We start from the raw sequence: 12,524 nt of genomic DNA on the forward strand, positions 1-12,524 counted from the left end.
AAGGATGTTAAATAGATCAAATTGATAGTAAAGGCTTCTATTGTTAGAAAAAAATTATCTTTTGAATAAATGCTGTTCTTTTGAAACTTTTTATTAATCAAAGAATCAAAGAAAAAAAGTAACACTGGTTCCAAAAAAATATGAAGCAGCACAACAGTTTCAACCCTGATAATAAATCAGCATATTAGAAAGATTTCTGAAGGATCATGGGGCAATGAAGTCTGGAGTAAAGACTCAAAAACAAGGTCAATTATTTATCAGGTTTATAATATAGCCCTAACATAATATATTATCAAAACAAACAATTTAAACTGATATAATAGAATATAATAGAATAGAAACTGAAGCAAAACTTAAGCTGAGATCTGTAATTTAAATATAAAAACCTGAATTCTTCTATAGCTGTCTAAACATCATGATGAAGTACAGTTTGTACAATACACTTGTGTGTGACTGTACATGTCTCACACATGTGCTATTCTTTCCCTTTTACTGGTGGCATTCAATCAAATGGCTTCCCAACTCATTTTTGTTTGCGCGAGGCACATTATTTCTTCTGCGCGGTCAGCTTAGAGGGGACACTGCGTGGGAGCCCTGTATTTAAGGTAGCCCGTCGGGCAGGGCAGTGATACATTTTGGTAGCCCGACTGGAAAACACAATAGCCCCGGGACGTCGGGCTAGCGATTTTGCAAGCCCTGTGTGTAATATTCATACCAATCAGAATTTGGTCACATTCTCATACTGTATGCATCATGTTAACTTGTTTATTCCATTTATTCCTAGTGGACTGTCATGCAAACATTACTTTAAACTACCTTTTTGAACTTTTGTGTGCATATGTCAGTGGCATGAAAAAATAATTGTATGCGTTAAATTGCATTGCAGATTGCAGAATTACCGCAAACAGAACTCGTAATTAACTGTTTAATACTTAATTGCTTCACCCAAAAAATAAAAATTTGTGAAATCCTCAGAGCATCCAAGATGTAGTTGAGTTTGTTTCTTCATCATCAGAATTGGAGAAATTAAGCATCACATCACTTGCTCAACAATTGATCCTCAGTAATAGATCCTCTGCAGTGAATGGGTGCCGTCAGAATGAGAGTCCAAACAGCTGATAAAAACATCACAATTATCCACTAGTGATCCTCGCCACTCCAGTCCATCAAAACCAGTCTTGTGAAGTGAAAAGCTGCGTGTTTTTAAGAAACAAATCCATTACTGATGGACTGGAGTGGTGTGGATTACTTGTAGATTATAGTGCTGTTTATCAGCTGTTTCTGACGGCACCCATTCACTGCAGAACATCCAATGCTGAACAAGTGATGTAATGCTACGTTTCTCCAAATCTGATGAAGAAACAAACTCATCTACATCTTGGATCACACAAATGGATCACACAAATGGCCATTAACACCCCTACCATGATGGTGGCTGAACAAACTCAGGATCACAGAATTAGTTTTGAGTTGACAAAACCAAACCAGTCCAATCCGACTTTGTTGGTACCATAAAGCGGATCATCAACTTTGTCAACTCGGGCTTGATTCTGAGTTTGTGAAGCGCGTGCACATGAATGTGTGACATCAGCAATGAGCAGCCAATCACATGCCTTGAAACTGTGATTCACTTCTCGTGAGAGAGTCAGTGGGATTCACTACCAAAGATTAAAAATTGAACAATATGAAGAATTTATATTTACACAGCAAGATGAAACGATCTATCCATGAAAGAATAAAACTTAAAGAGAACATCTTACCATATATGTGCAAGTTGTAAAGTTAGTTTATAGAATTTATAATATGTATAGATATAAAACACTTACAAATCTAAACTCGTATGTAGTCGTGTTTACAGCTATTGATTCTAAAACTTATTTCTATTGCATATTATCTATGTTTACATTAATTTAAAATAAAAGCTTAATAATTACTATTAAACTAAGCTGCCTTGTGTAATGGATTAGGTGTATAATAATTATATAAATAATTATAAAAAATAATCATCTCTAAATATCTGATTATTTTATCTTTTAAAATGTTTTACTATGTAGCGTCCTTTAATTTGGAAGATGAACTGGAGGAGTGGCTTTATTGTGATGTCAGAGATGTGTTACTTTGCTGATTGGTCAAATTTTGGTTTAAGATCTCTAAACCAGAACATAACCAGCCCTGAAGCAGGTTAGCTGTGGAGTGTAAGTTACTATGGCGATGAACACTGCTAAAAGACAAACCATTTTCATGGTACCTAAAACCCAGAGTTGGCGCAAACTAAACTGAAAATTACCTGGAGCATGTTCAGGTTCACACCAGTGCCCAACGTTTTGCTCCGGTTTCCGGGTTGAACGACATGTTTGCTGGAAACAGCGGGGTGTGCAGCGGGGTTTGAGATACGTTTTTTCTTGTTTGGTGGGTGCGTCAAAAATGTCAGCCCAATCAGCAGCAACATGTATAAACCACGCGGTATTAAAGAGACAGATGCACTATAGGTCCAAGTGAAGTCATTTAATATGTGTCCGGTGCAGCTCGGTATACGCAACAATTGAAGATATTAGAAGACACGTTTGTCGTAAGAGTTGTATAGTAACATAGCATATCAACATGATGATGATGAATTTGTAAGTAAATGTAATTAACATCCAAATAAATTCACAAGAGCAAGTATATTGTTTGCACATATTTATTTACATTAAAGGCAAAATAACTGAAATAATAAGAGCACAATTATAGATCTGCAATTTCTTTAAAAAGTCTGTCTAAATATGTAGTAATTGCAATGTCTTCTGGTCCATATCCTTTCCTCAGGAAGGTGTGCTAGACACTGATTAATGTAGCATAAAAATACTATACATATTTATATATTTTGCTATTGTATTGTGGAGTGACACTTTCATAAACTTTTCTATGCTCCTCTGATTATATAATGGTAAATATTACAATATCATAGCACAACAGCAGTGATCAGCAATAATAATAAGCCTAATACTCACAATAAAAATGATAAGGTCATATAGATCATAACAGTCTCGGAGGTAAGAAGTGGATTATCCTTCTCTTGAAATTTCTTTTCATCCTGAAATGCGAGGCAAATGTTGGATCACAATAATTAGGAACCACAGTTTCCACAAATCCCTTCACTCGATTGGAACTCTTTTATTCTGGATGGCAAGGGCAGTGACTGTAACATCGAGCGTATTTTGCAGTAATAAAAATGTATTTATACCGATTTTATCAGGCTCTGAAAATTCTTCAAAAAGAACACACAGAATGGCCTTCTCAGCTGCCATAGTTGCAACACTTGCCTCATCAGAACAGGGTGTTTAACGCATCACCGTTTCCGTTTAATAAACATTTTGCATCATTTTTTCGGGGCTGAATGCGTCCCTGGTTAGCCAGCTAAGCCGGCTTCATGGTACAGGCCTCAGATCTTTATGGGAAAATCCTTTCCATGTAAACAAACTTGTGGCAGAGCAATATTATGCCATACATGTTTCATAGATCTACATAGTGCTGTAGCAGTTTTATTTCATTTTTGGCACAGTTCTCACAATCTCTCAGTTCCATGGTATTGCTGCCTAGTGATCAACATTATCATAAAGTGAAGAGTTAAAGTTAATGATTTACAGTAAAGTCTCTCATTAGTAGGGGTGTTAATGGCCATTTGCCAAAGAAACACACCCCATCACAATATGGCAGGGATATAATAGATTGTGTGCAGGGTCATATGACCAGTAAATCATTGATTTTATATTACTTCAATCTATCAGAGCCGGCTGTGGGACTCCAGGGAAAGAGTTCAGTAGTACTGTCAATGGCAAATAAAGTAATGCTAATCAGATTCTTTATAACAAGTAAAGGATGCACATCAGGGTTATTATAGTTTACATAAAAATAAAACCTTAAAAAATTTTATGTTACTTGAAACAAAACTTTAACTGAAATAAAGTGCAAAAAATAAGCTAGCTGTAAAGGCAGCATTTTAATTTTCTTTTAGTTTATCTTGATGTACTAAAATAACTAAAAATAAAAATTAATGATAATGATAATTATATTGAACAAAATTTTTTTAAATGACAGAAACACAAAACAAAATGACCAAAATTTTAACTAAAATTCAAATGATAAAAACTAATTAAGCTAACCAAATCGTATCTCAGTGATACTAAAATAACGTCTCGGTTACGTATGTAACCCTCGTTCCCTGAAGGAGGGAACGGAGATGTCACGTCGGTGACCGACGAGTTGGGATCTCGCTTCGAGAGACCAATCCACTATGAGTGTATCTAAACGAGCCAATGCACATTGGCATGCGATTATTGCATCCAGCTGGCACTGATCACAGCATGAGTATAAGTAGGCAGCAGGTGCAGCGCATATTCAGGTTTTCGCTGAGGAGCCGAGCTGGTGACCCGGCTGCTCAGCGGTGGTACAGCAGCCGTGGCGATGGGACGTTACGTCTCTGTTCCCTCCTTCAGGGAACGAGGGTTGCATACGTAACCGAGACGTTCCCTATCAGTCGGTGACTCCGAGTCACGTCGGTGACCGACGAATTGGGATCCCTACCAAAGAGCCACAGATATGGCCCCTTCCAGTGTCCTGTGGAAGCCTCCTGCGCCCCTATTTTTTGGCGCAGGTCAGGGCTTACCACAGAAGACCAGTTACTGTTGCTATGGCACTACCCACTCAGTAAGACTGGATAACACTGGGAAACGTACCCGTTCCACTTGGAACCGGACACTGTGGAAGCCCACCCTTCCCGAAGGAGGTTCAGAAGCACTTGTACTGATATGCTTGTGATTGTACTGAGATTGGTCTCAACCCACCGCCTTTCTTGGGTACAATGAAGTAGGGGCTGTAGAACCCCGTACTCATATCGGCTGGAGGGACCGGCTCTATCACATCCTTCGCCAGGAGGACTGCGATCTCTGCACGCAAGACAGGAGCATCTATGCCCCTAAACTTGGGAGGACGCCGGGCGAACTGAATCGCATAGCCGAGTCTGATGGTCTGACGGAGCCAACGAGACGGACTGGGAAGCGCTAGCCAGGCTCCCAGAAACCGTACAAGTGGCAACAGCGGAACCACCGACGTACCCGCGGTGGGGCAGCGAGGGGGAATGCAGGGACCCTGCTCGGGCGTCTCCTTGCCGATCCGAAGCGGGGTCACCTTGTGTGCAATACCAACCTGCGTTCTGGCAGAGGGTGCGTGAGTAGTATGATTGACCGCACTCTCGAACCGCCCACAGCTGCTCACTGGCGAGAGAGGAGGGTGAGTGTGAATCAAGAATAGCTCGTCCACAACTCCCCGTCCCCTCTGGGGACCCAGAGATAGAGGAAACTGCCCTTTTGTCAAGATTTTGGGTACCACTGACCGTGAGGCCAGTGGTGGGGAAAAAAGAAACAAAAGAATCTGGGCGGCTGCCCTGCGACCGGCTCCACGGTGCTGCTTTGCTGGAGGCTGCTGCGTTTGCTGCGCGGGAGCGGGGGCAGCGGCAGGGGGCCACCCTTGGCGACGAGTAGACTGAGGCGCTGCTGGCGGCGGCCGGGTGGAGGCAGCAGCTGCACGCCGGGGCAGGATGTGCCTGATGGCCTCAGTCAGTTTCTGTGCAGCAGAGAACTGCTGGGCGAAGTTCTCTACTGCGTCGCCGAAAAGGCCGGTCTGGGAGCCAGGGCCATTCAAGTACCGCATCTTGTCAGACTCCCTCATGTCGGCCAGACACAGCCAGAGATGGCGTTCCTGGACCACCATAGTGGACATCGCATGGCCCAGAGACCACGCAGTGACCTTCGTCGCTCGTAGCGCGAGGTCAGTAGCGTTACGAAGCTCTCTGAGAACTTCTGGGTCATGCCCACCCTCGTGCACGTCCTTCAGTGCCTTGGCCTGATAAACCTGCAATAACGCCATAGCGTGTAGAGCGGAAGCAGCTTCACCACAGGCCTCATAAGCACTGCTGGTCAGGGCCGACGAGTACCTACAGGCCCGGGAGGGGAGCAACGGATTTCCACGCCAGGTGGCAGCGGTATTTGGACACAATTGCATTGCAAACGACCGCTCCACCGGTGGGATCCCCGTATACCCCCGTGCTGCCCCACCGTCGAGGGTGGTGAGGGAGGACGAGCCACCGGATCGGTTTCAGGCAGTGAAAGGTGCCGTCCATGATCCAGTGAGCTCATCATGCACCTCCGGGAAGAAAGGTACTGGGGTGGGGCCTTGAGAACCAGCGCGAGCCACCCCGAGAAACAAGTCGTCCAACCTTGAGGGTTCGGGATGCAGTGGAGGTTTCCCGGCGGCCCGGGCAAGCAGCGAGCCACCCCGAGAAACAAGTCGTCCAACCTTGAGGGTTCGGGATGCAGTGGAGGTTTCCCGGCGGCCCGGGCAAGCATAGCCACCATTTCTGGATCCGAATCCGGCATCGCCGGCCGTCCCCAGAAGGTGGCAGCGGTGCCGAATTATCATCTCCAGAAAGGTCTGGCTCACCCTCCGATGCAGCGATCGACATCCGATCGTCGGGGGGAGCACCAAAGGATACAATTGGTAAACCATGAGAGGGTCCAGCCTGTTCCCTCGGCAGCTCCACAGGCTGTGAAGTGCCGGTGGAAGGAGGAGCCCTCAGAGGTTGGTTCCTCGGAGGGGAATTCCTCACCGTCACCGTAAGACCAGTCCGGCTACTGTCAGAAGTAGCGCTCCCCTGGCTCCCACCAGGTGGAGCCCTAGATCTAGGCAGAGGCACAGGCACCCCGTCCCTTTGCAGGAAACAGAGTCTGGTCCGCAACTCCGTGATGGTCATTGTCCCTCAATGGGAGCATGATTCGTCCACGAAAGCCGCCTCAGCGTGATTAATGCCCAGACACGAGAGGCAGCGATCGTGGCCATCACCCGGCGCCAGGTAACGGCCGCATCCAGAAACGCACGGAGGGAAGGGCATCTTTAAAAAGACGTTTCACCCGTGAATGCTCTTTCAGAGAAATGACTCTTTTAGTGTGCTGAAGCGCACAGGGGAGATGGCCACTTGCAAAACAATCAGGGTAGTGCAATCCGATGTGTGCAATCCACTCGAAAGGAAGGAACCACCGCCGCTGAAGCGCCGTGACACCAGCACAAGAGACCTCTGGAGAGCGTGCTTGACTCACAGACACCGTAGTTGAAAGGCTTTGTCAGGAGCAGAACGATGAACCGAAGCGAAGCTCCGAAGCGAAAAGCTGAATATGCTCTGCACCTGCTGCCTGTTTATACTCACGCTGTGATCAGCGGCAGCTGGATGCAATAATCGCATGCCAATGTGCATTGGCTCGTTTAGATACACTCGTAGTGGATTGGTCTCTCTAAGCAAGATCCCAATTCGTCGGTCACCGACGTGACTCGGAGTGACCGACTGATAGGGAACTCAGGTACACATATATTTATCCCGTTTGGAATTTTGGATTGAAACTAAAATATAAAATATAACTTGATGGCATGTGAAACCTTTTAAAAATCGCATTTGCATGTAAAAAATAATGCATGATAAATAAAGTAGACAGATATAGTGTAGACAGACATAAATTGCCAATGTGTTTTTTCTCTTTTTTTTTCTTTTCTTTTTTCTGCACATTGAAAATTTGTGTCACTCTTTAAGCATTGCCTTCCTTTTGCGGTAGATATGTAAAGCACACCATTTGTGAATTAGCACACTCAGAGCTCAGCAGGCTTCTATTGTGATTTGAAACAGTTTGGTTCATTTTGCAGTGGGTTCCCTGCATGTGTGCGCATTCTCTTAAACCAAGAGTATTTTTAATCAAGACGATTGCCTTCTAGCAATATACTCACTTAAACTTCATACAAGTCTTTTCCTGTGCCTCAGATTTTCTTTCTTTCTCTGCACGTTGTCCGTGCTCTGCTGGATTGGAGTGAAGGAGTTGTTACACCATTGTGCCCTTGAGCAAGACAGTTACTCGCTATCCCTGAGAAACTGCATCTGCTCATTAAACAGTGAGAAGTGGCTTTAAATCAGTAGTTCTAGTAGTTTAATATCAGTATTACTATTAACATAATGTAGGTAAACTGACTTTTAGTATAGCATTGGATCATAGCTGTTTGTTTTCTAAATATCTCTTGAAGTTCGATGAGTTCATGCTCTCAGCAAACAATCATTTACAGAACATATTGTAATTGGCACAGACCGTGTTTATCCTTATTGCAAGCCAACCCATAGTCTGGATTATAAATTCGTTTTGTTTGTGGGTTTGTGTTTTGTTTTTTTTGGATTTGGGTATGTCACACAACCTGTCCATGTTGGTTTCTATCTGGCTGCTTCTACCAAGTAAAAGATGAACCAAATTACTGTACAGCATTTGACCTCAATAAATGTTTACTCCTTGCTTTCACAAGTCTTCAGCTCTGCATGACTGTGGTAAAGGAATATGCTGAGTTAAATGTTTAAGCTATATCATTACCATTACCGCAGAAAATAATTTTGATTGTCTCTCAGTTTGCAAAATCAAAAGGGAAAGAAAAGCAGACGGTTAACAGCAACGCAAATAGAATAGATAAACATGCATCTGTTTTGATAGTACAGCTCAAAGTAATGATCTTAAAAATGTGTACTTCAGAAGTCATAAAAAAAGTGCTTTAACAAAGAAAGAAATGGGAGTTTACTTCTGCCACGGAATAAAAAAAAAATTAAAGTCAGTTGCAACTTTTTATCTAACTTTTTTTTTTTTTTTTTTTGCAATTGGATCACGATTAATAACTCACAATTGCGAGATATAAAGTCACAATTCTGAAAAAAGTCTAAATTACAAGATTTAAATTTATAATCATGAAAAAAGGATGAATTGCAAGATATAAACACAAATATGCTTCCGCAAGGCTCGATTTTGGCCCCCCTCTTTATTTTCATTATACATGCTACCTCTGGGATCTATCTTTAGAAAACATGGGGTGTCGTTTCACTTTTATGCCGATGATACTCAAATCTATTTACCTTTTAGAAAAAATGATCCACTGACTGCTCTTTCATCCTGTTTAGGTGAGGTTAAATCCTGGTTATCTCAAAAATTTTTATCCTTAAATAAGGAGAAAACGGAAGTAATTGTTTTTGGCCCTTCAGAACATATAAAAGCATTTCATTTTGACTTGGGATCCCTATCGGCTTTTAGGTCTCCGCAGGTACGAAATCTGGGTGTTATCTTGGATGACTCATTAAAATTCGACAAACAAATTTCTTCAGTAATTGGGTCCAGTTTTCGTCAGCTCCGTATACTTGCAAAAATTAAACATTTCCTCACTGATAAGACTTTGGAGATGGCGGTGCATGCTTTTATCACGTCACGTCTTGATTATTGTAATTCGTTATACTGTGGCATTTCTAAAGCCCAAATTGTCCGTCTTCAGTTGATCCAAAATGCTGCCTCAAGATTTCTTTTGAAAAAGAAAAAAGGGATCACGCTACTCCACTTTTAAAGGCCCTTCATTGGTTGCCAGTACAATTTAGAATACATTTTAAAATTGTACTATTTGTTTTTAAATCTTTGCACAATCAAGCACCCGGCTACCTATCTGAACTGTTGCATGAGTATATCCCCTCAAGAAGCTTAAGATCTGGTGACCAGAATCTTCTTTTAATTCCACATTCCAGACTTAAACGTAGAGGTGACCGTGCCTTCTCGGTAATTGGTCCTCGTCTCTGGAATGACCTGCCAGTGGAAATTCGAATGGCCCCGAGCTTGACCATTTTTAAGTCTCTGTTAAAAACCCATTTGTTTTCATTGGCTTATTAGATTTATATTCCTGCCTAGTATAGTCGTTTTGGTACTGTTTTATTTGGGTTCGTTGTTTTAATCTGTTTGCTTGTTTTAATTACTTTTATGGTGCTGTATCTTTTGTGAAGCACTTTGGTCAGTCTCGTGGCTGTTTTAAATGTGCTATATAAATAAAGTGAACTTGAACTTGAATATGAGAAAAAAAACTGATATAAACTTGCCATTTTGAGAAAAAGGGTGGAATTCTAAGTATGAGATACAAAGTTGCAATTATGAGGAAAAATATGAATTGCAAGATATAAACAGTTCTGAAAAACAAGTCTGATTTGTGAGATATAAACTTGCAATTCTGAGAAAAAAGTAGGATATAAAATTGCAATTATGAGGGAAAAAATCTGAATTTTGAGTTCTAAACTAGCATTTCTGAGACAAAAGTCAGATTTGTGAGATTTAAACTCGGAATTATGAGAAAGTCAAAATTAACTTGTTCTTTTTTTAATTCTGTGGCAGAAATAAGCTTCAATAACAAGCTTCACATTTCTAATAAAAAAATTACTTTAGGAACAAATTCGCACTATTAATTAGTTGCTTATTGTTAACATATTGGCTGTTTATTAGTACTTAAAGCAAATATTCTGCATGACCATATTCTACATCCCTAATCCTACTCAATACCTAAACTTAACAACTACCTTACTAACTATTAATAAGCAGAAAATTAAGAGATTACTGATGCCAAATTTGTAGTTAATGTCTTGTTAATAGCAAAAATTGGACCTTAAAGTGTGACCAAACATTTCTGTTGTATCATAATTATTTTCTTATTTAGCTTAAGTTGTATGCATATAAATGTTACTTTATCTTATTCCTGATTTTTCTTAATCCATTAGCGCTTTATTCATCATTGCTTTTTATTTGCCCAGACTGGTCATAGCTTGTCAGTGCGCAACACGGTGCGAAAACAGACCCAGAACAGCCAGTGGGAGTCTCAGATGAACTCGAATGCACAGTCTCAGTTCAATGGGATGAGACGCGGTGGCAGCGACCCGGCCTTGAATAAGGCAGGCGGCACAATTACCCAGCAGTCCAAGAAGAGGTCTTATACCGTGCAATATAAGAGAGCGACTGGACAATCCATGAGACTCCAGGAGAATAACTTTCCTGCCAGCACCGGCCAATTCCAGGTCGCAAGCATCAAACCTTCCCTCAGCCAATCACAGACAATTACGAAAGTCACCACTACCAAGAACAAATCAGAAGCCCTGGGGTGAGTGTGCTGCATCTGGGCTCCGTCTCAATGTAGTTTATATGTTATGTGCTAACAGTAGTATGTAAAAGATGCTTCACAGAAACATTTAGTTTGTTTTTTAAACATTTATTTTACAGATACCTTGCATCTTCTATATGCTAGAGTGCTTTTAAAAAAGACTTATAGCAAATACATATTTAAATTTTACAGTCGTTTTCTCTTCTATGTTTTTGTCATAGTTTGTCAAAGCTATATTTGTGTCTGTTACTTGTTTCTTAAACATTGTTCAGTGCGAGTGGTGCCGAGGGATCTATTCCTAACATCACTCTGGAGGAGGCAGTGGAGTATCTGTCCCACTCAGACATCAGCTATCAGCTGTGTGGAGCTTCATTCATACAGCACAACACCTTCAATGAAGACGGAGCCAAACATGAGGTCAGCAAACTAAAGTTTCTGTCAGAATTAAACCTGCCTACTGCTGCATCATTGCATGTTGGGTGCAAGGGCGTAAATTTCATCTAACAGTGGGAGGGGGGAACAATAAACATAACATTTCTAAAAAGGGCACACAAAAGAATACAGCCGAAATTGTACTTGTAAGAATAGATATGTGTACACAGCATGTGTACATAGCATGGAGACCGGTCATATTATAATGATTCAATTATTTTGCGTCCTCCACATAGTGTTTTAGGTTTTGTCTGGGATCGAGGACGTCTCTCATTTAGATATTAAGTCGCAGCAAGCCCACTACACTTAACATCATATTGAGCAAAACCCAACACATCGGTTAGTCTACAATATTAGTCTCATATCAGTTCACACACAGGCTTATTGCCGTGTTAGTTGTAGTGGGTGACTTACTATCCAACAGGATACAGTATTAAACAAGCTAAGCTAGGTAACGTTATAATCGCTCATAGAAAAATACATTGGATATCATCTTTTGTTTGTCATGACTAATTTATTAATGATTAATTAAGCATCATCTATATTAAATGGGTCATATGTCGTTGCTAAAAAGAACATTATTTTGTGTATTTGGTGTAATGCATTGTGTTTGTGGATTAAGGTTCAAAAAACACATTATTTTCCACATACTGTACATTATTGTTGCTCTATGCTCCGCCTTTCTGAAACGCGTCGATTTTTACAAAGCTCATCGTTCTGAGAAGTGAGGTGTGCTCTGATTGGCCAGCTATCAAGTGCGTTGTGATTGGCCGAATACCTCAAGCGTGTGACGGAAATATTACACCTCTCACCGTATTGTGATGCCATGTCCTGGTGCGATGACACAAAAACAATACAACCCATTATAAATGAGGCATTTATTGTATCCAGTGGGGACATAATTACTGATTATAATGACTTGCGTTGCATCGCGCCACATAAACATTACAATGGCTACATTTGTGATCTTTACATGATCTTTATAGATTACATGTCTACACTGCTCAAAACTCACGTTTGAATAGTCAGTGGCAAATTCTTTAAATAAGAAAACGTACTTACAAGCTGTGAGTCAGAAGCACCAG

The 12,524-nt window shown here is 41.3% G+C and overlaps 1 protein-coding gene across 1 annotated transcript in view; it reads left to right on the top strand.

Annotated features, from left to right (window-relative positions):
- The window catches only part of LOC306859959 (plakophilin-1-like), a 38,614-nt gene that overhangs the window by 6,040 nt on the left and 20,050 nt on the right, over nucleotides 1-12,524 (top strand). The window contains exons 3-4 of the mRNA XM_079401391.1: nucleotides 10,664-11,007; nucleotides 11,280-11,424. Of these exons, the coding sequence (XP_079257517.1) occupies nucleotides 10,664-11,007; nucleotides 11,280-11,424 (489 nt within the window). The remainder of the gene's footprint in view (nucleotides 1-10,663; nucleotides 11,008-11,279; nucleotides 11,425-12,524) is intronic.

Source organism: Barbus barbus (assembly GCF_936440315.1).
Source record: "Barbus barbus genome assembly, chromosome: 40".
In the NCBI taxonomy this organism is placed as follows: domain Eukaryota; kingdom Metazoa; phylum Chordata; class Actinopteri; order Cypriniformes; family Cyprinidae; genus Barbus; species Barbus barbus.